Genomic DNA, 26553 nt, shown 5'->3' with positions numbered 1-26553 from the left:
GTTACCTCTCTGTGACCACATCATGTTCAAAGACTGCATGGGTCTGTCTATGAGATGGTCCCATTCTCAAGGTCCATCGTGAGCAAGGCTCCTAGGGCTGCTTTCATGGGTTTCTCAGATTACTGTTAATAACTGTGAGGAAGAACGCCCAAGAGGCCTCTGGGATGAGTGGGTCTATCTAGTCCTGTATTCTAGAAAGTCATGATAAGTGGATGGATGAGTCTATTTCTTAGCCAGACAGCCCTACTGTCCTTCCTGGACTCGGGATGGGCTCAGAGAAGCCAAACATGTTTCTTCAGAGGCAGGCCTACTCTTGAGTGCGCCTATAGAAGCTACAATCTCGTCCTGGTCCCTGTGCTCAGGGCTTGATCCAGACAATGTCAGGTCAAGGCTATGTTTTGTGAACTGAGTATCCATCCCAGAGCTCTGGCTTTTCACTAGAGCAATGTCTTCTTAAACCCAAGTGCAGGGAGCTTGTGGACTCAGGCCCGCTGCTCTCAGGAGCGGTACCTGGATGCATGCAGCCCCAGTAGACTTGCCCACACGACGTCCAGAGCTGAGCCTACCTAGAGGGAAAACTGTGGAGCATGGAAAATCCAAGAGACCCTCACTGCAGGGCCTCTTTGTGGGCAGCTGTCTGGTGACCTTGACTAAGGACTTGGACTAGTTCACACCATCTGTGCCTGTGTCTTTTCTGTTCCTCCGTCGGCCTGCAATGCTGTTGGCCTCTCTGACCACAGTGTCTCCTGAGCAGCCTGATGCTCTGCAGCAGGTTCAGCTTGGTTGAAACCCTTATACTCAGGCTGGGATGTGGCCTTCAGTTCATCCTAACTTTGTGAACTCCGTAGCTAAGTGACTAAGATATTTATCCAAGGTCACGTAGCAAGCTGTGGAGGTGACAAGGACATAAGTTCCCAATTTCATTACAGTCGCCTCAGGCTTTATTAGGAGTTCAAGGTCAGGAAGCCCATATACCAACATTCATAGGAAACTAATGAAGTCTGAAGGAATGGGGCCTCGTGGAAGGATGTCCCAGCAGCCCTAAGCAGACTTGATTGCTGGTGACAGAGTTAGGAATGCTGAGTACCCAAACTGCTCACTCAAGAGCTCACAACATTTATAATTGGACCAAATTTTTCTCTAAGATGAAACTAGCCTTGGCCCTGATCCTCCAGCTGCCCCTCCCTGATAATCTGACCCAAAGTTACAGGATTATGCCCTGGGTCCTGATGCCTAGACAACTTTGCCTGGGCTTATTTCTGATCTCTGGCCTCTGTGGTATCTGATATCTCCAGTTAGAGATGAGAAATTGTGACCCAAAGTCCTTTGGCAGGGATGGCAGGTGTGTGGATGGCCTACATAACTGGTCACAGCCTGTCAGAAGGCAGGATTTGTCATAAGATGATGGCTCATTGCATTTCTGGATAAGCAGAGCCTTTTCCATCCCAGCTTGTTGAAGCTCTGGTCTCAGAGCGTTGGGTTATGGGAAACTATTTGAATTGTGGGGTCATCCCAGGCAATCCCATGAACTGTTCAAATGATTAGAGTGAGGGTTAGTACGGAGAGTGGGAGTCAGAGTTTGGGAGTTCAGGACCTAAGCAACATCGGCTGTGGGAGCGGGGGACGTGAGTGTTAAGGGTCAAAAATGTGTCATCATGCCAGACACCCAGGAAGTGTTGGGAGGAGCTATATAGGCCAGATGAGGTGCTTTACTTAGTGGGTAGGTGACCCTTTTCTGATGCTGGGAGAGTTGGGACTGTAAGGACTCCTGAGCTCTGTGGACATCCTTCCTGGAAAGTCCCACACTCTTCCTAGTCTTCAGTAGGTAGCCTGAGTGTCCCCTGGCTGCATTCTGGGGGTGGATCTGTGGAGCTGCCCAGGAGCTATAGTTGAGAACAAGGGAGGAAGTGATTTAAGTGTGTGTGTGTATGTCTGTGTGTGTGTGTGTGTGTGTGTGTGTGTGTGTGAGAGTGTGTGTGTTTCATGCTTCGGTCTTGGAGGTGGGTAGGTACTGGACTGAGAAGGGGATTCTGGAAAAAGATCAGATTTGGATAGGATCAGATGAGGGAACCGGAAGTAGTCAAAGGAGTACTTCCTGTGTGGAGGACTTCAGGTCAAGTGCTTCATGATGGAAGTGCTCCATGCTTCTTCCCTCTCCCTCCCAGGCCATGAGGCCTCAGACAAGGCTCTCTCCAGTATTTTCACACTCAGGCTCTATCGAAGCAGTGAGTACTAATAGATAAGTTACAGATGTGTAGTCCCAGGTACTAATAGATGAGTTCCAGATGTGTAGTCCCAGGTACGGTTCACTATGGCCCAGCCACAGCCTCGTCTCCCAGCCCAACACCAGACTCCCTCCCCTTCCCCATGCCCATAGTAAATAACTTCTGAGACTCCTCCAACCCCAGGAAAAGACAGAGCCCCAGACCCTGCCCTTGATTTCCATCCTTCTGTGGAGCTTCCTTGAACTTGAAGAAACCACTTTTCTCAATAGCACAGTCCTCTGGTAGATCTGAAGGCTGAAGTAACACATGGTTAAAGTCATCTTCTTCACAGAAACAAACAAAAAAGCAAAGGAAACTTGTCTTCCCAGTCACGGCTCCTGGTAAGCTCCTTCTCCTAGGAAGAAACTTAGGGAGACCCCCTGCCCACTGTCTGAGCGAGAGCATGGGACCACCGATGACACCAAGATCTAGAGTCTGAGGACCATACAGGGCTGCAGGGAGGAAGGAGAGACTGAGAGGTGGGTCCCTTTGCTGTCCCAGAGAAGGTCCTGAGAGCGACGAATGGGAGTGCCTAGCACCATGCAAGCAGAAGGCAGAGAGAACACAGCTCAGTCGCGTCTCCACATGCTCACCCGAGCTCCGGTCTCCTCACACTGTAGACTCCCCAAGGCACTCCAGCCCAGAAGAGGACCCCAGGGTATGGCCACCTGGAACAGGCTTAGTTTCCCTGTTTCCAGCTAAGTCAGTGACCAACCTATTTGACCTGTCTCAGATCTGTCCCACATCGACCCCGGGTAGGACACAGGCTGAGGTCCCTAGAAGTACCCTTGAATTGACCTCCCTCAACCCTGTACAATTTTCTACTCCCCATTTCCAATACTCCGTCAACGAGGAGATTTCTTTTGACTTCGAGATGATCCCAAAGAATAACGGTGAGGCTTGAACCCCTCCTCCACCTTGGATGAGGCAAGTAGTGTTCAGACAAAGACCTCTGCCTCACTGGACTCCAGGCTCTAATGCAAGCAAATGGAGTCTCGGGATCCCCTAAAAGCAAGTCTTCAGCTTTGTGCAGATTTCTGTGAGGAGTTTCGTGTCCTTATAAATCTTTGTTATGTGTGCGTCCTGCTTGTCATAGCACTCAGACAGCTTCTTCAGAGCGGAGGGGAAGTCTTTTGTAAAGTTCCCATTGCAGAGTTCCAGAAGCAGGGATAGAAGCCCTGGGGTGGCGGGCCTGCCCAGCAGAATACGACCAGACACCCTGCTCACCCTGGTCTGATGGAGCCCTGGACCGAAGACCTTACAGGAGACTTGTGAATCCTGCAGGCTACGCGGTGGAGACAATGGACACCTTCATCTCCCCTTAGGTCTGGAAGCTATGTTGGTGGTGACTGGGGAGCCTGGCAAAGCTAAGCATGTGGCCACCGGATCACTTATTGACTGAGCCCAAGGTTGGGTTCTCAAATCCTCAGCATTTCTCACTCTTATCTCCACTCTGTTTGCTGACTGAGCCAATTCCTCTCTCCCCATGTGGCTGTGGTCATAAAGGCCAAAGACAGCAGTTGCCTCTTACCTCACTGCTGTTCTGGGGTCTACTTCAATAGTCCTGCACCAAGTGCAGTGGGCCAGGAAGGGTCACAGGCTTGAGTGTGTGGGGGATGGATGGAAAGTCAGACTTAACGTGGTAGGTCTTCTTGTCCTCAGACAGTTCTTGCTGAATCTCAGCACAGATGGCCGTGTGACTTTTCTGGAGAGCCATGGTAGTTACCTTCATTGGGACACAATAGCTTTCTGACCCCCAAAGTACAAAAACCAGGAACACACACAGGTGCATAGTCTCAGAGGCAACTCCCAGAAAATCCAAGCTTGTCTTGTTTGACAGCATTTCAGTGGAAGGGCATACACACACACACACACACACACACACACACACACACACACACACACACGCACGAGTCTAAGGAAATGTAACTGTTGCTTAATAATGGCTTCTGAGAAAGTACAAAGGGGACCTTATCGCTGGGTGAGATGCTGCGCTTTTGATGCATTTTAAGATCATGCCACACTCCGTGGACTCTTCTCTTTGCTGGGATTGAGGATGGCTCTAAGAATTTCTGTTTGCGATTGTTAAAGGTGTTGTGGTCTTTTTGCCTGAGGCAGGTGTTTGACTGGGACTGAGCCATCCTTCTGCAGGCTGGAGCACAGGGAGCAGTGCGTGATCACTGTATCCTAGCACCTGCAGACAGACAGCTGCCTCAGGCCACCTGCAGAAAAAAGGCTGGTCCCATCGCCCACCCCCAGCTTTGGGCACACACTCACTTTCCAGTGCTCCTCAGAAGGGACACAGGTTAACAAATGGAGGATAAGACCTTCAGCCCGGTTGTCAAGCAGACAGGATAACCACATTTCTCTTAGTCCCAAAGCCATGGATTTTAGTAGAAAATACCAGTGAGAGTCAAAATGTAATGGAAAATAAAAACCTGTTAAGAAAAGTACCACCGTATAGCTATGTCCCAACATTCACCAAACTGACATTCTGGCTGCTGAAGATTAGAGTCAAACCTTTGGGGTAAAGTTGGGCAGATATGCTGAGCTCTGACCCCTGTGGTTTAGTTTCTTTTTCTCCGAACAGTTGGTCTATTTGCTGATTTTCTTTAAGAGAGGTTGAGGCCCCAAGTGTGAGGGCAGAATAGGGACCCGAGGTCCGTAGCCACAAAGGGGAACAGTAGTTTTGCTGGATGCCAGGGCTGGATGCCAGACAGTGACTGCCAACCCCAGAAGCCCCTGTTTCCTAGAAAGGCTGACACCCCTTCTCTGGGCCAGGTCTGTGAACCAGTTACTTCAACTTCCTGATGAACCCTGAGTTCTTTCTCAGGGACAGAAGCTTTTGAGCACCCCAGAAGGTTCTCTAAGGCATGTGAGTGCTGCCCCAGGCCCATGCTGGACCCAGACATTGATCTTCCCTCCCTTTGACTATGACAGCATTGGCCCTCATCGATTCCCTACTTCAATAGCCACCCACCCCCACCTACCACCCAAATTCTTAAAATTAAGCCATATAATCACACAAACAAAAGTTTCAATAATTTATTATTACTATTATAATAAGACATCTTGAATAAATATAGTTGTAAACTTAAATAAATAAATAAATAAATATTTTAAAAATATATAAATATATAAATAAATATCATTGGTCCCTGTCAGTAGAAAATATCCCTCCTTTGTTCCCCACTGCCATGTCGGAGTCAGCATTTTCAGAAGTCTGTATGCTCCCGCTGTGGCTGTGGCCCACTGTTGGTCCCTTCAAGGCAGAACTCCTGAGTTCCTGGCTCATTTGGCAGGAGCGAAAGCAGCAGTCTGAGAAGTCGGATCCAGAGCTGGCCGGGGCCGCCTCATTTCTGGACTGGCTTCCAGCAGTCAAAGGGGATGTCAAAGAGAAAGCCTTTAAGGTTGTCTATGAAATCCTCATATGTGGTGACTTGGGTGTCACAGTCAGTTTCCTGAAGAGGACGAGAAAAGGAAACACTTGAGTCCGGGTGAGTGGCTGCCACAACCAAGTAGCTGTGTATTTCTTGTGCTACTGAGAACTCAGAAGCCAGGACCCATTTGAAAGGATCAGGTGACACTACAGCTGCCTATGTGCTGTCTGCGGCATGCACAGACCTGCCAATGGCGTTCAGGGCCTGTGCCCTAGCAGAAGGCTTGCCTCTGGTCTTCAGATTAGTTGGGTTTGATTCCTGGTGAGAGGCAAGTGGCCAGCCTGAGGCATCTCCTCACCTCTAAAAAGATACAGGGCTTACTCTTCCATGAGGAAAGAAAAGGGGGATGTTTGGGGTGTCTGCCCATTCTAGGAGCCCCATCTTTGTATCCATGCAATATAGGCATCCCACAGGAAAGTCTTGTCAGGAAGTAGTGCCTGGGTGCTGGCTCTTCTCCTGGCAGGCTTTGAGTCTCCTTGGGTTTGCCTCACCTCTGACCTCATGACTGATAATGACGTGAATGACAAAGGCAGATAGCTCCTGATGCTGGGAGCAGTGGAAGCTGCTGGTCCTCAACCTAGACTCTAGGGATGAATGGGAGCCATGGCCTGTTCTTGAGGGGCCCCTGTGATACATCTAATGACCCCAAAACCACACAGCCAGCGGTCACTCCTCACCGGCCCCGCCCTGTCAGACTAAGACATTTCTGCCCTGTGCCCTGATGCTGTGCACTCACCGGGGTTGGGGGGCAGTTCTTCTGGTAGTGACTGGCCATCATCTTCAAGGCGCCCCTGAGTTTGGTGAGGTTTCCCCGGAGGCCCTGCTCGTATACCTTCAAGCGGGTCTGCACACATGTTGGCCTCTGTGAGAACAGTAACCGTTCACTGATAAGCAAAGGCCAGGCACTCACAGAATACAGGCTACTTGCTCGGCACTGCTTTCTGTTCCCACCAAGTGGCACAGGAAGGGTCTAGTCTTAACACTGTCTGACTGATGCCCTCTCCCTGTCTGACCCAGCCACCCTCAACTTGCACAGCCACGTTCTATAGCCTGTTACCTCAAGACGTTCCCAGTTCCAAGCCCCCAACTTTGCAAGCAAAGGCTGCTTGCTACGATTCTAGAAGGGGCTGGACAAGGTGGGGAAATCCCCCCCCACCTCTTTGTGGGCAAGCATTGTTCCAGAAACCCCTCTCTGTCCCTCTATAGTCAATATCCTCTCTCCAGGCTCACAGAGCACAGTGAAGACTAAGGCAACATGACCATCTCATAAAGTGACTCTCACTTTCCCATCATCCCCTGCAGATCCCTGACCTTTGAATGTTAGCTCTGCCCAAACTTATTGCTGATAAAAGAATGCACATGACTGCCACAGGGGCATGGCTATGACAATAAAAGAGTGCACGTGACTGCCACAGGAGAATGGCTGTGGACATCTTGACTCCCCAGACTCTGCCCCCTCTCCCTAGCAGCCAGCTGACAGGGAAGAGTTAAGACAACCTTGCAAGGGGCTAACGAAAAGAGCCCTGCAGGGACCCCCGAGAGGCTCCATCAGAGAGAAGCAGCTTACCTGGGTGGAGAACTCTTCAGAAACAACGTCTACATCTTCTTCGTTCTGTAAAAGGAAAGGGCCAAGTTACCAAGCTGACAGGCAGGGCCAAGCAGGGGCCAGCGGGTGGCCTGGAAACAGCCGAACTCTCTTCCTCACTCACCTCCATGGCAGGGGTGTCATTCAGGAGGCTCAGGGCTTCTTTGATGGCATCGACATGCTTCCAGGGCCGGGTGACAAGGGCGGGTGAGTGAGTGGGTGCAGAAAAGCTACAGACCACAATGCCAAGGAAAAGTAAGATCTGCAGCCACATCCTCCTCAGGACCTTAGCCTTTCTCTCTGAGTACTGGGCTCACTGCAGAAGAGCTCTTATATACACAGTTAGAGGAAATGATTAATGGTGACCACAGAACTCCAGGGGGGCGGGGGAACTACCTGAGTTGTGGAATCTCCTGGCCCTTATCAGCTACACATGGGGCCAGTGCGCTTTCCCCCAGGTTGACAAGCTTGGGGTTTTCATTAATGAGCCCTTCCAAGAATTGGCAGCCCACCTGCCGGGTGCCTGGGCAGTCTGACCCAGCCTCTGGCTATCATCTCCTTCTGAGGGGCCTCCAGGCAAATTTGGACTTCCTGGCCTGGAGTGGCTGGGGCGGGGCTTGAATGGGGCTCCAGCTTCCATTCTGCCTACTGTCCCTGGAGGCCTCTAGGCTGGCTGCGCCTTCTCTGGTGGCTCATTTCAGCCCTGGCCCATTCTCTTTCCAGCCTTCTTCGGAGATGCAGACCTCGCACAGGCCCGTCCCATGACCTCATTCATGGGAGCGTGACCAAGTGGCACAGTTCTATGATGGTCTTCACCGACTCCCACTGAGGTCATAGCTGAGCCACCCCACCACCCTCCATGCCCCTGACCTGGATAGCAGAGGGAATGCCAGCAAAGGGTAGAGAAGCCAGCCAGACTACAGCATGTTCTCTTATGGTGCCATCCCAGCTGACTCTTACAATCCCGTTTACAAAGGCAATGTTCAATCCTAAAGGTTCACAGTGTGGCTAGAGCTCCTGAGTGGGGCAGGTCAGGACCCCTCCCCCCCAAACTGACTGCTGATTCTGGCCCTCTGAGTTATGTGAGCCTCTTTGCCCATTTCAGTTCAGCCTGCCCCCTCAAAGAGGGCATCCCATGGCTCTCTGTGCCACTAGTGGACACCTGGGGTCTCTGAGGCTGACTTCAACATGGTAGCTGCTGTAGACCAGGCACAGGGGCCTCTGGCATCTCTAGCAAGTTCTCCCAGGCTTGGTGTCCTACACAGCCCCTTACTCCAGCCCACCTCCCGCTCCAGAGGCCTTTCTGTGGAAGCAGGAACTGCTTGTGGAAAAGTGGCAGGCCCTTGATGGGCTAACAAGTGTTTGCTTTTCACAATGGCTTCTGGAGAAGACAGCGGGAGTTTGTGTTTGCACAAGGGATCTGGCCCATGCCTCCCGTGCAGGAAGTTTGAGGCCCTGGGGCTACACATGTCTATCTGTGCGTGCTGGTGGGGGCTGGATATGCACATACTCACAGGAACGTGTCAGGGTTGAGGGTTTTACGTAAGGGTGCATCTAACGTGAGCCCCACTTATTTCACCTGCTTTTTGAGAGCCTTTGGGTTTGTGGCGGTGCCCTTTTGATATGAGGCCTCTAAGCTAAGCAGCGCATTTTAGGGCCCCAAAAGTTGATTCAGTGGACTGTTGAAATCAGACACAAGTGAGGACTTTCAGGGATCAGATAACAGGTGGAACTCAGGACAACACCCCAAGAATCATTTAGGAAGAAAGACCGATGGTCAGAATGACTACGTTGAAGAACTAAAGATGCGTTTCCTGGGCCCAGGATGTGGCAGGAGGGTGCCTAGAGCCTTGGGGAGTAGCCGCAAGGGAGGAAAGCAGAGGTCATGGAGAAAAGACAAGGACATGGTCCTCCGGAGCCGAAGTCGGTGCATCTGGGTAGAGCTCTAAGGGTTTGGGGATGCAGTTTGTGGTCAGATATGTATCTTTCTCCTAGAAAGATGACATCAGAGTGGGGGCGGTGGCACAGGCAGGGATTCCTAGATTGCACGCGTGGAAAGAAGCGGCAATAGCATCAGACAGCCTTGCTGATTCAAAGGTCTCGATGGGGCCATGGCAGGGCAGAGGTAGGGACCAGATGGGTAGAGTGACCCTCTCTTTGACGTCCCTGCCCACAAGGCCAGGAGAGAACCCCCTGGAAGGAGTTTCCTGGGAGTGTCCCTTGACACAAGCCCTGAGGGAACCCGGAGTGTGTGACTGCCCCAGGATCCTTATCGCAAGAGGAAGTCTTCACTGGGGTAGGAAATGGGGCCCAAAGCCCCTCACATCCCACAGGACAGACACATGAGCATCAAAGATGGCCGGGCTCATCCTTGTGACTGACACTCCTTGGGGAGGTCTTTGTCATCAATGGGGTCTGAGATCCAGGAGACCCTTTTCAGTTCAGTCCACAGGCAAGGATAAGAGCAGAGCCAGGGACCTGAACTTGTGCCAATTCCTGCACATGGATGCTTTCTACTACCCTGGTGGGTAACTCGGGAAACTCTGGTCACCTACCTGGTTCAGAAAATGGTGAGCCCAGCACATTTGCCCACCAGGGCTGCTATGAAGGGACTTTTCTGTGTTGGCAGGAGGGCAGGAGTGGCCTGTGACTGTCCCAAGAACACCTTGGAGCTAAAGGAGAATTTTCTCAGCAGATTCTGCCATCTCTCTAGATATTGCTATGCCCCAGGCTTGGGCTCCATGAATTCTGGAATATCCCAGGAAAGTACCCCTCCCTGACTTCCATTGCATCATCCACTTGATGGATGCTGTGTCTGTCTTAGGAAATTTGTAGGAAGATTTTCCCAGGGGAGGCAGCATTCTGATACCATCCTCATGCTGGGGAAGTCCTAATCTGGCAGATGACCCAGAATTTCTGGAATGTTCAAGGACTGCTGGGCCTTGTCCTGTCCCGGTCCCTAGGAGCATCTTTCTGGGCAGATACAGTGAAGTAGGAAAATAGCCTCCGCCCAGAGTCAAAGCCTGTGGAGTCCTGCCCCACTGATGGCCATGATATGCTCCAACACCCTGTGTGGCTCGTGCTTCCCCGAGAAGGTGATCTTATCCCTCCCTGCCACACCAGATATGTGCCTTCTGACACCACGATGCCGGCCCTTGGTATCTCTGCTCCAAGATAACCCTTCCCACATTCTCCGCACCCCCCTCCAGTATATTTTAAAAGGCCAAGGTTCCCTCTAGCTCTGTCCCTTCCACCTGGTATCCTCAGGTCCCTGGCACTGATGAATCCTGATGAATCTGGGAGGACCGGAGGGTCCATTCAGCCAAGCCTCCAAGAGGGTGTACAATATGCTCTTAGCTCTCAGAGAGCTAGGGTCTGTGTCCCTATGGGATAGAAGAGAGGAACCACCATGCCTAGGTGCACAGACACATGGCTGAGAGTGCCAACAAAGATATGCACATAACTCAGACAACCATGAAGAAAGCCATGGAAGGAGAGTAAATGGGGCAGTCAGTGAAGGAGGTGTCTCTTGAAGCACAGGGTCCAGGTCAACTAGCTGGGTTAAGGATCCTAGTAGTAAAGTTTGGGATGTCAGCCAGACTGGGTTTGGTGAAGGGAAAACCAATAATGTCCCAAAACACTTGGTTAATTGTTTTGGTCCAGCTCTTAAGGCCCAACCCTGGGAGGTCATTGGGGTGTCCCAGTGGGCTGCGCTGGGATGCTGGCTTTTGAGGATGGACCAAGGGTACATAAGACCTCATTAGCTTTATTTCTTGTTCTTGGGGAGGACTCCTTGCTGCCTCCCCAGGACCCAGAAACTATGCCAAACCCACACAGGCAGATAAGTCTTGTGGGCACCCAACCAATGAAAGTACCAGGTCTGCCTCCCACAATGCCCTCCCACTGCCTGGGCCTTCTCTTTACCCAGGATTCTCCCTCTGGGGTTAGGAATGTGCCCCACCCACAAATCTCTGCCCCAAGCCTTATCTCCAACTGAGAGGTCATGGGGCACCCAGAGGGGCACTGCCTTGAAAGAGTCACTTATGAGTGAGTGGGGGGAAACTAAAGGTGAAGAAATGAGGCTAGAAGCCATTAAAACTTCATGGAATGCAGAGGACCCTTCTTCCTGGTCCAGGTGCGACGGGGAGTCGTAGACCCTTAATTGGCCCTGACACCTCCCAGCTTCAGGAGCTGAGATGCCACAATTAAAGTGACAATTGCTGCTTTATTTTCAGCAGGACCAGGGTCCTGGAAGGAGCCACTCACAGGACTGCTAGGGTCTTCCAGGCTCCCTCACTCTTCCCAAGCCCCTGTCTGGTCCAGCATGTCAACTGCCTCTCAGGGTTTCATGTCCCCAAAGGCTCTGGCCTTGAACTTTTAAGTTCACAGGATCCTTGTCTCTGGACACCCACCCCCATTCCGACAGCCATCAATGTCCCTTCAGCACCTCCCCTGAGCCCTTATGACCCCTCACATGGGTAAGGCCCACCTGGGCCACTCCAAAGGCCAACAGAGGTCATAAAATGTAACCATAAACTGAGAGTGCCTGCTGGTGGCAGGGAGGAGTCCTTGGAGACCTCCTATCCCTAGGACCACCAGCTCCTAACCACTTCTAAACTCACACCATTCCCATACTCCCAGATTACATGTGTCCCGGGAGAGGGATGCCAAGTCCCTTGGGAAACAGCAGCCTCGACTGTCAAGGGTGCAGATCTGCCTTCAGACCTGGTCACTGTGCTAAAGAACCATTTTCCTTCTCTGAGTTCAGCCTCATCTTCACGGGGGGATGGAGACCTCTGCAGGTCATTGCAGAGATGCCGGAAGACTGGCACCAAAGGTACTTCTTACATTTTCCAAGAACTCAGTGGATAAAGATTTTTCTGTTTGGGTTTTCTGTTTCGGCTAGTGGGGAGGCCTCCATTCCAGCCTCAGTTTCCCAAACCATCCAAGAGAGAAAGCCATGGCCAGGGTCTGGACAAGTCAGCATTCTACGTGAAGGGGAAGTAGATTAAATTGTTCCTGATGGAGAAATCTAATCTCTATGCAGATCTGCCCTAGTGCCTCAAGACATACGTCCCGCGCACACCCTAAGAGGCGAAGGCAGCCTGGAAAACAGGGTACAGTGCGGAGACGGGATGTGCTACAAAGTGCCTGAGCTACACCCATTTTCCTGTAACGGACCAATTAGGAAACAAGACCATCTTCCCCATTCCTGCCCCCTATCATGGCTAGTAGGAGGCAGCTCTAGGCCACCAGGGACCCAGGGCCATACCCTGTAGGAATAAGAGGCCTGACTCTGCTTGCTTGAGGATACCAAATTTAGCAATATTGCTGGACCCAGGTGGCTATCATCCTCTGGATTTGAAGCACATAGTCCCACCGAGAGCTAGCAGCAGCTATTCATTTTTTTCAATAGTCACTTATTTATTTGTGTGGTTGTATGCATGCCATGGCTTGTGTGTAGGGGTCAGAAGACAGCTCTATCCTGCCATGAGTGCCCAGGAGAGACCTCAGGTATCAGGTATGGCAGCAAGTGCTTTTACCCACTGTTGCAAGCCCTAGAAACCAAACTCCGGTGGTCCTGTCTGGTCAAAAGTGCCACCAAGTCATTTCATTTGCGATATTTTTATTGCTGCACTCACCCCAGCTTATGGGGCCAGAAAAAAAATACATCGTAGCATATGTTCATAGAAGGGGGAAAGAAGGGAGACCCTTGTCCTGTTACCAGACATGAACCCCTAGTGTCCGGCCTCCTCTCTAACACATCCCCAACTCTCTGCTCATAGAGGACCCGTTGTCTACATCAGAGGTCTGTGATGCATGGTCTGCCCTCCAGGACAGCCCCGGGCACTCCTATCAGGGCTCAGCAGGGGCATCTATTAAAGGAAGTCCTAGGAGTCGATGATGAAGGCTTCTGTCTGAGGGGGACAATAAGAAGTTCCAGCACTAGGACTCTATGTACCTTGGGGATCATAGAGTGCCCATGGTGGGTGGAAATGTCTGTAGGACCCAGGCTGGAAGTGGAAAGTGAACCTGGGCCTTCAAAGTCTGTGTGAGAGATAGAGGAAGCCTGGCTACCAGTGACAGGGGGATTGCGCTGAGCTAATGAACTATGTCTTTCAGGGGCATGAAGGGGGAATTGAGGACACAGGACATCACAGAGGACCCTTACCTCTGGGGTAAGCGGAGGCAGGGAAGTAGGAAAGGGGGACAGAAATCATATTAAAGGGTATGTGGGGGTGGTTCTGTCAATACAGAAGGTGCTGAGTGACAGGTGCACCCTCAGGCTGCAACTTGGAGAAGGTGACATATCACATGATACCGGTGGCCCTTGTCCAGACAGGGGGAGGCCCCAGGAGGGCCCTGGGTCAGATGATGAATTCTTGTACCACAGTGGCACCAGCAGACACATTGTGGCTTTGGGCTTTAGAAGCGGGCAAGTCCCATTGTCTGAATTTCACTGTGCCTCAGTCTGTCCACCCTCATAGTAGGGGTGATCCTAGACTTCCTCTGTCCTTGTGGGAATTTTCCACACCCTTTCCACTCCAGGAAGACAGTATCTTTACCCAGTACACACCCATGTCCAGCTTCAAGTTTTCAAAGGGGAAAGGTAGCCCTGCTCACCCCATAAGAGCGCCCTTCCCTCAGCCTAGGTCTCCATCTCCTCCACGTGTCTTTGTTATCCGAGGAACACACCCCTCCCTTCTGCAGAACTGGTCTCTGCTGCTACCTGCATCTCCCTCCCTCTGCCCTGGCTCTTTCCTGTTGGTGTGAGCCTTGGTATCTTCAAGGTCCCATCCTAATCATCCGCACCTCTACACCCACCACACCCCAGGCCTTGGTCATCCCTTTTTCTCATCTCTGTGGTTGTCATGCTGGCTAGACTATCCTGGGAGCCGGGGAGCATAAGTGAGGTGAAGGGATGGGTTGAGGCCAGAAGGGATCCTGCCTCTACCTTGGCCACCTGGTACTCAATTGGACTGAATGGTTCAACTACTTAGACTCCCCTGTTTCTAATTCATAGGCACTATTAGATATCTATTCCGTTGCTACTCGGCACCATCTGCTTGACTCCTCCCAGTATCTTGCTCATCCTCTCCTACCTGGTGGAGTCCTGCTGCTTGGGTGAGCTCCTGGACATCACTTCCAGTGGGAAGCACCTGAGATCAGCGTCCGTCCGTCCGTCCATCCATCCATCCATCCATCCATCCATCCATCCATCCATCCATCCATCCCTTTCATTCTGTACTGACCCCTGTCCCTGTATTGTGCCCACTGACTGGACAAAGCCAGGAGGCCCCCAAAGGTTCTAGCCTGTATCTCATTAACTCTGTCTTTGTATGGAGAAGTCTCAGCAACTGATTCAAGTGGCAATTCAAAGGAGCAAAGAACTGTTTCTGGTCCAAGAGGGTTCAAATGGTGAGGTGAGTTTAACCAGGTTCTCTATTTCTACCTTCTTAGATATTTATCTTTCTGGAAATGTCTTTGATTCATTTTTCTGGGTTCCCATATCTTTTTCAGTGAAGAAAAGATATGCTTCCTGTCTTGTCCTCCCAATGAAAAGCTGTACTTGTAAAGTTGATAAAAGCTGAAAGTGAAACTCAGGATTGACTGGTGTGACCTACTCTCCAAAGGGGTTCCCCAGATGCAGGAAGGATATGCCGCTCTAGGATTTGCCACGGACTGTTGCTGCCCTCTGCTGCCCTTCGGATTTACTGACCTAGTGCAAAGGCCAGTCTGCGGGTACCGTGACAACTGCTGGGAAGATGCCAGCCAGTGACTGGGCATTACACAGGGCCTGTCCTTCTGGGCCTTTATAACAAAGGATTAGGCACAGCAGAAATTTTTTTAAAAATAGTTCTGGACACTGAACTCTCTGAGAAAACCACAGAGAAGGAACTAAAAGCACAGTGCTCCTTAGCCTGCCTCCTGCCATAACTACTGGTCCATCTCTCTTGCCCAGAAGTCTGTTATTTAAGAACATTAATCCCATTTATGAGCCACACACACACTTAATTTCTTCCTCAAAACCCCACTAGCAAATACCATTACACAAGTATTTAGGGGTACACATTCAGTCTAAATCCAAAGAATACAGATACTCCGCAAACGTGGATGTGCAAGTATCTCCATGATAGGACTTAGAATCTTTTAGATACAGAAGTGGTCATACGGTAGTTCTACTTTTTTTTCCAGAAGCTTCCATATTGATTTCCACAGTGACTGTGCCAGTTTATACTCCCAGTAAGTAAGGGTTTCTCTTTCTCCACACAGTGACCATCATTCTCTCTCTCTCTCGCTCTCTCTCTCTCTCTCTCTCTCTCTCTCTCTGTGTGTGTGTGTGTGTGTGTGTGTGTGTGTGTGTGTGTGTTATTACGACTGGAGTGAGATGGAGTCTCAAAGTTTTTGGCAGCCTTGATGGCTAAGATTGTTGAACACTTTTCCAAATGTTTACTGACCACTTGTTTCTTCTCTCGAGAACGGCCTGTCTTTTAACTCTGCATCCCATTTATTTCTTGGAAGATGTGGAGGTTTGTTGTTTAATTTTTCAGTTCTCTGTATGTGGTAGAAATTAATATTAGATGTATAGCTAGCTAAAGTTTACTGGTATTCTGTAGTCTGTCTCCTCGCTTTGTTGATGGTTTCCTTGGCTGTGTATAAACTTAACTTCATTGATGCGATTTGTCAGCTCTGGTTTCCTTTGCTGCTGGAATCCTCTTAGGGGTTCTTGCTCATGCCTGTTTGGACTGTTTTCCCTTCAGCAGTTTTAGCGCTTTAGATTCAGGTCTTAGATTACTTTTTAATTGGTTTTTGTGCAGTATGGGAGATAAAGGTCTTCTTTCATTATTCTGTACACTGCAGGTGGACAGCCAGTTTCCTGAGCACCAATTTGAAGAGGCTACCCTCTTTTTTACAGAGTGTGTTTTAATGCCTTTGTTAAAAAATGGGTGACAATAGCCATGTGGGTTAATTGTTGCGTCCTCTATTATGTTCCATTGGTTGTATGTATCTGTTTTCTACGGTGTTTGTTATGATAGCTTTGTAGGGTAATTTGAGGTTTGTTATTATGAATAATTCTTTCTGCCTAGTATTCTCCAAGCTAAGTATATAAGAAAATTAGATTTTTTTATGGTTCTGAGAAAAATGTCACTGAAATTTTGATGGAAATCACATTGAAACCATAGACTACTTTTGGTAATATAACCATTTTCACAATATTTATTTTGTCAATAATTTCTAGTTTCAGTGTCTTCCAAGTTTTCATTGTGGGATTCTGTCATCTCATTGACTCGGTTTAATAGTCTCCTGTCTAGGTATTTCAAATCTTGGAGCTATCGTGATTGGTGTGTTTCTCTAGTTTCTTTCTCAGAAAATGTATTATTAGCCTGCAGAAAAGCTGCTGATCCTTGGGTGTAGATTCTGTGTTCTGAAGCTTTGCTGTGGATACCTGCCAAGTCTAAGGCTTTTCTGTTGAAAACTCTTTAAGGGTATTCATGCATCTGCGGATAAAGATAATTTAACATTTCTATTCTCTGTTTCTATCTGTTTTTATTTCTTTCCCTTGTCCATTGCTCTGGCTAGGACTTGAAACCTTACACTGAATAAAAGTAGAGAAAGTGGACGCCCTTATCCTGTTGAAAATTTTGAAAAAATGCTCTCTGGTTTTGCCTGTTTAGTATATTGTTGATGACAGGTTTGCCACACGCAATATTTATTATGCTGAGGTATTTGGGACTTTTATCATGAAGGCATGTTGAACTTTCTCAAACATCTTTTCTGTACCTATGGAGATGACAATATGACTCTGTCCTTAAGTCTGTTTGTGTCGTGTACTTATTGATTTATGCATGTTGACCCAAACTTGCATCTGTGATATGAAACCAATCTGGTCATGATGTATGATCTTCTTAATATGTTCTTGAATTCAGTTTGCAAATATTTTATTGGTAACACGTGCGTGTGCGTGTGTGTGTGTGTGTGTGTGTTCATGGGGGAAATTGGCCTATAGTTTTACCGTTTGTTGTGTCCTTTTCTGGCTTTGGTGTCAGGGTAACACTGAGCTTGTACTGAATTCTGTGGTGCTGTTATTCTCTGTTAGCCTTTCTGTTTTATGGATAGTTCGTGGGACACTGGGGCTAGTGCCTCCTCAAGGGTCTGGTAGAATCTGACAGTGGATGCTTGAAGTTCCAGGACTTTTTTATTGGGAGGTTTTTTTTTATTACTACTTCAGCCGTTGATCTCTTAAATGCGTGCCCTGGAGTTCGCGGTTGGCCATGCCTTCCCCTTTGTTTTTATGTACGTCTGAACGTATTACTATGAACTTGTTCCCCCTCCCTGAAATTCATTCTTCAGCTTGCCGATCTGTCAATGACTGTACCGATTTTCAAATGTGTGTGTGTCTGTGTGTGCGTGTGTGTGAATGCAGGCGCATGTGTCCCACAATGCAAGTGTCGAGGTCAGAGAACAATCTTGGGGTTGGTTCTCTCCTGTCACCTATGGTTGAGCATTGGGAATGAAACTTGGGTTGTTAGACCCGCACACACGCGCCTCTGCCCCCTGAGCCATCACCGTGTCATTCACTGTCTTTTTAGATTTCATTTACTGGTTCTTTCACTCCTAAAACTTTCTGCCTGGTTCTTTTTTCAGTGTTTCAATTTCCTTGCTGGATATTTTTTTTCTTCATGGTTTTGTATTTATCCTCCAAGTTACTGATCACTTTCTCCTTGACGGTTTTTGTTTGTTTAGGTCCTGAATTGATTTCTTTACTGCTTTAGGCAGTCTGTATGTGTGTGGGGGAGAGTGTTAGGCTCGGCGATGTTCTAGCACGTCAGTTATTTCGCTATCTAAAGGCAGAGGAGTTGGGAGCTAGTGATGGTGCTGTCGCGAGTTTTAGTTGTGTGATTCTTTGCTGTGGTGCGTGCATCTGTTAGGACAGATACGTCCTTCGGATTTTATTTTCCTCTACTGTTCCTGTTTGCTTGTTTTATTTTATGCGAGTCTTCCTGGTGAGCTGGCTACCCATGCTGCTACTGAGACGGGAGCCAATGCTTGTAACTACATGGGTTAACAGCTGTCCTGCTGTTGACTTACAGGAGATTTGTGTGCACTTTGGAGGTGTCCTTGGTGAAGTTCAGATGCAACATTACTAGGCACTGGCTGGGGAAAGTGTGTCTTCTCATTTCTTTTAGAGCTAAGGGTATCAATTATGTAACTGGTGAAATGGGGAAGAAATGGAGAAGCGGGGGCTGAGGCAGTGAGGTAGAGAAAGAAGGCCTCGGGCTCGAGTCATGGAGTAAAGAAACTACTGCAGCAGGAAAGGCCTGTGGGCGCTTCGGTCCCCACAAGTGGAAGGGGGGGGGCTGCTAGTCTCAGGAATTCACGCAAGTTAAGTCAACGCGTCCTTCCAAATGAGAGCGATCTCGTCGCTAAAGTTCACTCTCTGCTAGCATTCCCTGCTCTGAAGCCTGCTCCTTGCCAGCGACAGCCTTGCCTCTGGTGTTCTAAGGATTGGGCTTTGGGTGGCAGGCTCTGCAGCCTGTGAGGCCTGCACACTTGTGCTTACCTTTGTGTGCTGTCAAAGCCCTGACCAGGTCCCACGGCACTCTCGTGGTCCAGCGCAGCTCACCAGGCAAGGGCGGGGGAGGGCAGTTGTCTCCTCTGGTGGGTATCTCCTGATCCTAGCCTCTGGTCTCTGAGTTGCTCCTGCTACAATCTGTGCAGGCCCTATCCAGCCTCTGATTGTGTTTCCAGAGCCTGGACCCCTCTCTCTAGCTCCTGAGGCAATTTGCAACTGGCCAGCCGGAGCAGAGTTGTGACTGATACTAGAGACTTGGTTCCTTCTATCCTGGCTTATTTCTGTTTTCTTTAGCTCTCTTTCCTGTATGAATGGCGCTATTGTGGATTTATCTAGTTTTCTTCTATGCACACACATGCTGCTGCTAATTCGCCACCTTACCCAGGAAGTTCTGCAATTTCTTTTTAAACATTTAACAATTGGCTCCAGGAGCCAGTGTGAGCTTGTCTCAAGTTCATCACTGACTTTGAATCTCTGTGGACTAGTTACAGGAGAAGCATGGTTGGACAGGGCAGTAGGTAGCAGATCGCAGAGGAAGGGACAAGGAGTGGGGCACAGAGGTTGTCTCAGATAGAATGAAAATAGGACCAGACCCCCCCCCCCCCAAAAAAAAGTCTGCGAGTGAAGGCAAGTGTGTAGAAATGGATACTTAGGAGAATTGAGTAATCTGGGTCCAATTCCAAATTAACTGGACATCTTTCCCACAACGCCTTGGCGTACCCTAAGACTGGGGACATATCTCCCTCTAGTGGTCATTTAAAGAACTGCAGCAATGTCTCATTTCTCTGCCCTGTGAGCACCCCAAGGCCTTCTGGGTGAGTCTGTCTGGCGAGCGGGCGGGGCAGGGAGAGATTTATTTCTTTGGAAATTTAAAAGTGTTTTGGAAGGAGGGATGTAGAAGAATACATTTAGGAGCTAGTAGCAGGTAAATTGCCCACATCTTCCTACCTCTTTAAGCAACTGGGATGTTTTGAACTTAAAGAGATAAAGCTAGAAAAGAAAAATAAAGGGAATAAGCCCCCAGAGTCTGATATCAGTGCCTAAAACTGCCTTTATGGGACTCTTGAGGAACTGGGGAGACTACTACTTCCCAGCAAGGTGACGAGGAAGATGTCTCATCTGGCCTCTTGCGGTCCCCTCCCACTCCCCCACCAGGTCCTAGACTTGAGGACTCATCGGGTAGGGTTGAAGAAGCCAGACATGGAGGCACACAGGATCAGAAAATCAGGCGACAACCCGAACCCCACTTTAGTGCCGTCCGGGTCTCCACCATCCAGGCTGCCCCTCTTGTGGGTCCCTGTCTGCCCTTTGCTTTCAGAAAAGAGTCCCTCATGAGTCAGCTTGGACAATCCAGAGTAGCAGTGGTGGTCCTACAAATGTTTGAGGTGGGGGCGTGGGGTGTCTGGAACTCCCACCCAAGAGGTGAAGGTGGGTCCCTTCTGACAGCCTTAGGATACAGACTGTGGACAAATTCATGAAGACCCCAAAGATTTGGGGTTAATGGTCAAAGACTTATTTTGAAAGCTCAGTCTGGCTCAACAGGCCGTGTGTTCCGGGGTCAGTTTGAAGTCAGGCATGGTGCAGGGAGACTACATCAGTCAAGAGAAGCCGGAAGCCCAGGAAGGCATGGAAACTTCTAGAAGGAGTAGGATTTCTGTGATGGAGGAGGGTCATCTGTCTATGTGTTTCTTTCATTGGTTAATAAAGAAACTGCCTTGGCCCTTTGATAGGACAGAAAATTAGGTAGGCAGAGTAAACAGAAGAGAATGCTGGGAGGAAGAAGGCAGTGAGGCAGTGGCCATGACTTGCCTCTCCCAGACAGACACTGGTTAGGATCTTTCCCAGTAAGCCACCACTCGTGGTGCTACACAGATTACTAAGTATGGGTTAAAGCAGGATGTGAGAATTAGCCAATAAGAGGCTGAAACTAATGGGTCAGGCAGTGTTTAAAAGAATACAGTTTCCGTGTAATTATTCCGGGTTTAAACTAGTTGGGGAGCCAGGATCCCAGCAGGAATGCAGCCTGCCGCTCCTTTTGCAACATTTCGGGGTCTGAGTAGCCTGCATCCTCAGAGGGTTCGGCCATGTGTGGACCTAGAGTTGCACTATGGGAGAAGTTGCGGGTACTGCTGCAGTTTTAAGCGTGACCACTAGGGGAGGCATTCCATGTGATTTCAGTCTTCAGCAGTGTGCTCTTGCTTTGCCACTCAGGACTTCAGTATTCTCATAAGGCAGAGATCACACGCTCTAGTTTAAAATGAGGAATGTACTAAAGAGTACAGGGGAAGTGCCCAGACTAAGATCTGGCACATATTACGTGCTGTGTAGCTGCTTGTGCTGTTAGAGTTGAGGTTGGTCCTCTGTGAAGGCGATGGGAGAAGGAGCTCAGATGGGCAGCCTCTACCCTACACCCAAAGATCATGGCCCACAAGTCTCATCTAGGACTGGCACAGATATGAAGCCACACTAAGACACTGGACAAAGCAAAGCCCATTTGCTCAAAGCTCTTTATTTCCACAAGTGTTTAAAAACCAGTTTAAAACACAAGGAACAAAGGAAAACCCCCCAGTCTCCCTTGGAATTATTTTTTCTCTTTCAAAACATGGAGAAACCACTCCTCAGCTGTAACAGATGTACTTCACATTGAAGAAGGTAATAAATAAATAAATACATAAATACATAAATAAATAGCCTCGATGGAGTAAAATGGGAACATAATTTAAAAAATAGATAAACTGATAATATAGGTGATGTCAAAAGGGAAAATGAAATCCTCCTCCTGGGTGTGGGCCCTGAGGGACATTCAGACTCCAACACTTCTGCTGGTTTTGTATTCCATGGTCACAGGCAAGACATGTCCGGGTCAGAGGTTGGATGAGGTGTTGTAGGGATTGGTGTTGGCAGCAGATTCTTCAGTTCACTCACAAAGTACCTCAGTTTCTGTTTAAAGTCCTCCTCATCATTTTTAAGGACGATGCCTGTCATCTGTGAAGAACCGGAGAAGATGGTGTTAGAGGTGAGCAGGCTGCTGAGGGCCATAGCAAGCTAAGTCTGGATGTGGGTAAAGGCACTACCTACAGGGTATGTCGAGGGAAGGACAGCTTACCTCAGAGGTGCCCTCAACCTTGGGCAGGCAACGCCCAAGTATCTGTGGAGAGAATTAAGACACAGTCAGATTCCTCGAAAAAGGAGCAGGCCCTACTTCCCTCCCCACTAAATGCTGAGAAGAGGGGAGGGAGGCAGGGATCCCCTAAACACTCAGCAGTTTCACATACCTTAAGTTTGGTCTCGATTCTGTCTATTTTCGATACATTTCCCTTTCTCAGGAATTCACACAGGTTTTCTCTCTGCAAGGTCTCATTCTGAGAAAACAAAGAATCCTCTGTGTAGAAGCTGGGGAGGTGAGAGCTGGAGGGGGTTGGGGAGGTGAGAGCTTGAGAGGTAAGAACTGGGGATAGGTGAGAGCTGGGGTGGTGAGAGCTGAAGGGTGAGAGCTGGGGAGGTGAGAGCTGAGGGGTGAGAGCTGGGGAGGTGAGAGCTGAGGGGTGAGAGCTGGGGAGGTGAGAGCTGAAGGGTGAGAGCTGGGGAGGTGAGAGCTAAGGAGGTGAGAACGTGGAAGGTGAGAGCTGGGGAGGTGAGAACTGGGGAGGTGAGAGCTGGGGAGGTGAGAGCTTGAGGGGGTTGGGGAGGTGAGAGCTTGGGAGGTAAGAACTGGGGATAGGTGAGAGCTGGGGAGGTGAGAGCTGGGGAGGTGAGAGCTGGGGAGGTGAGAGCTGCGGAGGTGAGAGCTGAGGGGTGAGAGCTGAGGGGTGAGAGCTGAGGGGTGAGAGCTGGGGAGGTGAGAGCTGAGGGGTGAGAGCTGGGGAGGTAAGAGCTAAGGAGGTGAGAACGTGGAAGGTGAGAGCTGGGGAGGTGAGAGCTGGGAAGCTAAGCCTGCTGTTAGAGGTTTTTTGTACAGCCTTATTCCTGGTCCCTTCTTTACCCTGGGCTTAAAAACAAGTACATATCCCAGGCAAAGGCCTGCCTCTCCCAAGTCCTAACCCCTGGCTGTCTGTGGGTTGTGTGAAGGGCTGGGCAGATCTTTCTGTACTTGAGGAAAACACACCACCCCAGACAAGACCTGGAAAAGGCAGAGAGTTGACCAAGGGAAATACTTATGCCCAATATGCCAGATACCAAGGTTAATGATTCAACCTAAATAAGAATTTCTAGAGACTTAAAAGACAATCCTATGCCCCCAAGGATGGGGACATGTAAACATCTAACAAAATTGTAAAGGACTTCATGTTAGGTCCAAGCCAACGAAAAGAGACACAACCATTGCATCTGGCTGAATCTAGGAAAGTAATGTCTGGGGCTGGTGGAACTCGGTTTTTAAGGAGGAAGACCAGCAAAGGGCAAAGTCACAGGGGACAGCCAATTCTCCATTTCATTGATTCCCATGGAAAATGAAGCCAGAGGCCTATGGTAGGGTTCACCCACAACTGTCTTTTCATTGTATATCATAAAATGTAACTTTTGTTACTCCAGCCAAGGCTGTGTGTACTGACCCCAGTTAAGTGTAAGGCCTAGAGTCATTTGATGTTTCTCTTAACAACCCCACTGAGACAGATACAAAAACTGAAGCAGAGCAGGGTGGAGGGACATGAGTGAAATCCCCCAGGCAGGAGATAGATGGGACCCAAGTATGCCTCAAAGCAGGGCCAAGCTCTTACCTTCAGTTTTACTCTGACATCGTCTTCGCTGAGATTAGATTCCTGTGGGAACACAGAAAGAACCATGAAGCTTGTTGGCCTGAGGCACCTGCTGGAGCCAGCCTGAGGTGGCACCTATTGGAGCCAGTCTGAGGCCCCTGCTGGAGCCAGTCTGAGGCACCTGCTGGAGCCAGCCTGCACCAGGCCAACCTCATCCTGAAACTCACTTTGATGGAACTCAGAATTTCCTTGACAATAATGTTGCACTGGCTGGCTTTGCCTGAGGCTGAAACTGAAGGCGGCACTGGAGTCTGGAGTCCCTGGTGGAGCAGCATCAGGAGGAACAGAAGCAGCAAGGAGAGGAGACTGGTGTTGGAGCTTGCAAGAGCCATTGTGTCCCGTTCTGGTCCTTCGAGGGGTTCTGAAGAAGCCACAGTGGCCTCCACCTTATATGTGCTTACAACTCATAGGGGCGGAGGGGGGAGGGGACAGGCGTCGGAAGGAGCTTTATCTGACACAGAACCTCCATAGCAAACCACAGGCTTATTCATCACTTTCTAGTACTCGAGATCATCGACATGGGAAGCAAGACTGCTTGCTTATTCAAAGGCCATCTTCTTCCTTTGTCACAGAGATGGACAGAGTGGAAAAGCGAGGCGGGAGTGAGTAACTTGGCTCTGAGCCAGCTCCTGCCTCCTGTGCAGTGGGACCTTATCCTACCATCTCTTGTACAAACCTGGTCCTTATTGTACACCCTACCTGGTGGAGGTGGCCTCCAGAGTCACTGCAGCAGATTTGCGCTTGGTGGGCATTCTGACACGCAGTCAGGTATCCTAGCCCGCAGTCAGGTGCGGGCTAGTCCCCTGGCAGGTGGTAGCTGGAGCTAGGTATGTCTTCAGGGAGCTTCCTCCTTGACCCTCATTCCTGGCAGGTGGCAGATGAAGCTAGCCCACTCTTTCGTTGATATAATTCCAGTCCAGGGCAGTAGGACATTGTGCCGAGGCCCACGTCTAGAGGACAAAACCCTTGATGGAGACACAGCTGCAAGTGCTGGGCTATCCCTCACGTGGCACAGATAATTAGGCTTGGGGACTTAAGGATAAAGGTGGTGGCCCTAGAGAACGGTGTTCCTGGGAACTGGAGGAAGCACTGGACTGGAAGGTTTAGCAGGTGGCATTGACAAGTCTGAGTGGGGCGGGCAAGTGGAAAGAGGAGAAAAACTATACTGAGGGATTTGTATCCCCGTCTGCCCTGGAACATGCATGCAGGGTGCTGGCCTGCAAAGGTGGGAAGAGAACAGGGACAGTTATGGGGGAGTCCACAAAGGACCCAAGAAGCCACATCGAGAGAGAAAATGGGAAAGTCAGGAGGGTGGAGAGCCAGGGGACAGTCCCCGAAGGATGAGGTGATTCCCTTGCCCATGGGACATGTCAGCAGGTCATGCCACACGAGGAGCTGGAGCTTTGCTAAAAAGATGTGTGCGATGGGGCTGGGGGAAAATGCTTCTTCAAGATGACTGGGCTGGGCTGCAGGGAAGCAGGTGGAGGACCCAGGCTCTGGGTTGGGATGGGGTACGATGCGATCATCACTAGACAAAGACTAGCACGTTGTGCTGAGGCAGGGGAAATTGAGTGCTTCTGTCTTCAGAGCAGGCCCAAATATGGTGAAAGACAAAGGGGAGGGAGGCAAAGCCTTGGATTGAAGGGAAGAGAGTTCACAGCCCATGTACTCCCAGCCCAACCGAGCAGACCTCGTGCCAGGAGACTTGGCTCCTATATCTAGATCAGAGGAGGCTCCGTTACCAAGGGAATCTCACTAGGCAGCTCGCAGGAGATTTAGGACCAGTCTAGATGCCCAGGAGGCATCACCCAACCAAACAGCTTGGGTTAAGCAGTTGCCGTGTGCAGGCAATTTAGATAAAACAGACCCCGGCCTTGAGAGAAAGGTGGCCCACCCGCCCTGGTTCCTCTCTCAGTGGTATCAGGCCTGCAATGTCAGCATCGTACTCTTGGCTTTCAGAACCAGAGATTTTGATTTTGATAAGACCCTCAATGATATTTTAGGAGCTCTGATTGAAATCTGTCAGTGGTTTTAACTTGGCAAGATCTCCAGTACCCCAGGTACTGGGGTTTGCTTCCTGAGCTCTCCACTATTGCTTGCTGTTACTTTTTGTATGAGTGTTTTGGGGACCAGAGAATGTACAGTGTGATTTCTCATTGAGGAAAATCTCTATTTTCATGTAAGTGAGATGTTTCGAGAGAATTCAAAATTATAATATTTTATTGGGTTTTTGTTTCTTTGGTTGGTTGGTTGGTTTGGTTTGGTTTTGGTTTTTCAAGACAGGGTTTCTCTGTGTAGCCCTGGCTGTCCTGGAACTCACTCTGTAGATCAGGCTGTCCTTGAACTCATAGAAATCCACCTGCCTCTGCCTTCTGAGTGCTGGGATTAAAGGTGTGCGCCACCTCTGCCCGGCTCCAAAGCAATGAATTTTAAAGCCATGGTGACAAAACATTCTTACATAAGTTCTTTGCCTCCTTAAAATTCCTGGTTTTGTGTTGTAGCAATGAAAAACTGCCAGCAGCGTTGTTAGAAGCGTAGAGACAAGGGGAGGGAATAGGGCGTCATTTTAGCAAGAAACTGAACCCGTTCCTCCCTGGGAATCTCCTTTGAGCTCTTACTCAGTCTACAGGAATAGCTTTGGTAAAATCACAGAAACCCACTTCCGCCCTTCCCCGTGGGCCTTGGTGGTGTCTAACCCCTGGAAGATAGTGATTCCACCCCTGACACTTGCGTCAGCCCAACCCAGGGAAACCTCTTCCACAAGAGGCTGATGACTATCTCCAAGGCAAGTTTCACGTGCTGTGCTTTCAACTACGGTTGCCTAAGAGAGACCTTGGCTAGAATAAGACCAGCAACGCAGTACAGAGGCTCTGGAGGTCTTGTGGTCTCTAAGCCTCATCTGAATGATCTTTTTTGGCCTCACTGGGTTCATTGT

General features: G+C 49.6%; 1 protein-coding gene and 1 long non-coding RNA gene across 2 annotated transcripts; both read right to left on the bottom strand.

Moving 5' to 3' along the window:
* Positions 1–5295: 5295 nt before the first annotated feature.
* Positions 5296–7805, bottom strand: Csf2 (colony stimulating factor 2). Its single transcript, XM_048437573.3, has 4 exons — positions 7414–7805; positions 7272–7316; positions 6441–6566; positions 5296–5725 (listed from the first exon to the last, which is right to left on the bottom strand). The coding sequence occupies exons 1-4, from the start codon at positions 7561–7563 to the stop codon at positions 5618–5620; spliced, it is 429 nt and encodes a 142-aa protein (XP_048293530.1). The 5' UTR covers positions 7564–7805; the 3' UTR covers positions 5296–5617.
* Positions 7806–21370: 13565 nt separating this feature from the next.
* Positions 21371–22228, bottom strand: LOC125402675 (uncharacterized). The gene is made up of 3 exons (XR_015738685.1): positions 22140–22228; positions 21971–22012; positions 21371–21849 (listed from the first exon to the last, which is right to left on the bottom strand). It is a non-coding gene; the product is annotated as an uncharacterized LOC125402675 (long non-coding RNA).
* Between the last annotated feature and the right edge of the window lie 4325 nt (positions 22229–26553).

Source organism: Myodes glareolus, chromosome 9, assembly GCF_982192425.1.
Source record: "Myodes glareolus chromosome 9, mMyoGla1.1, whole genome shotgun sequence".
NCBI classification, from domain to species: Eukaryota; Metazoa; Chordata; class Mammalia; order Rodentia; family Cricetidae; genus Myodes; species Myodes glareolus.
The sequence above is the reverse complement of the archived record's forward strand: the minus strand, read 5'-3'. Positions and strand labels throughout refer to the sequence as shown.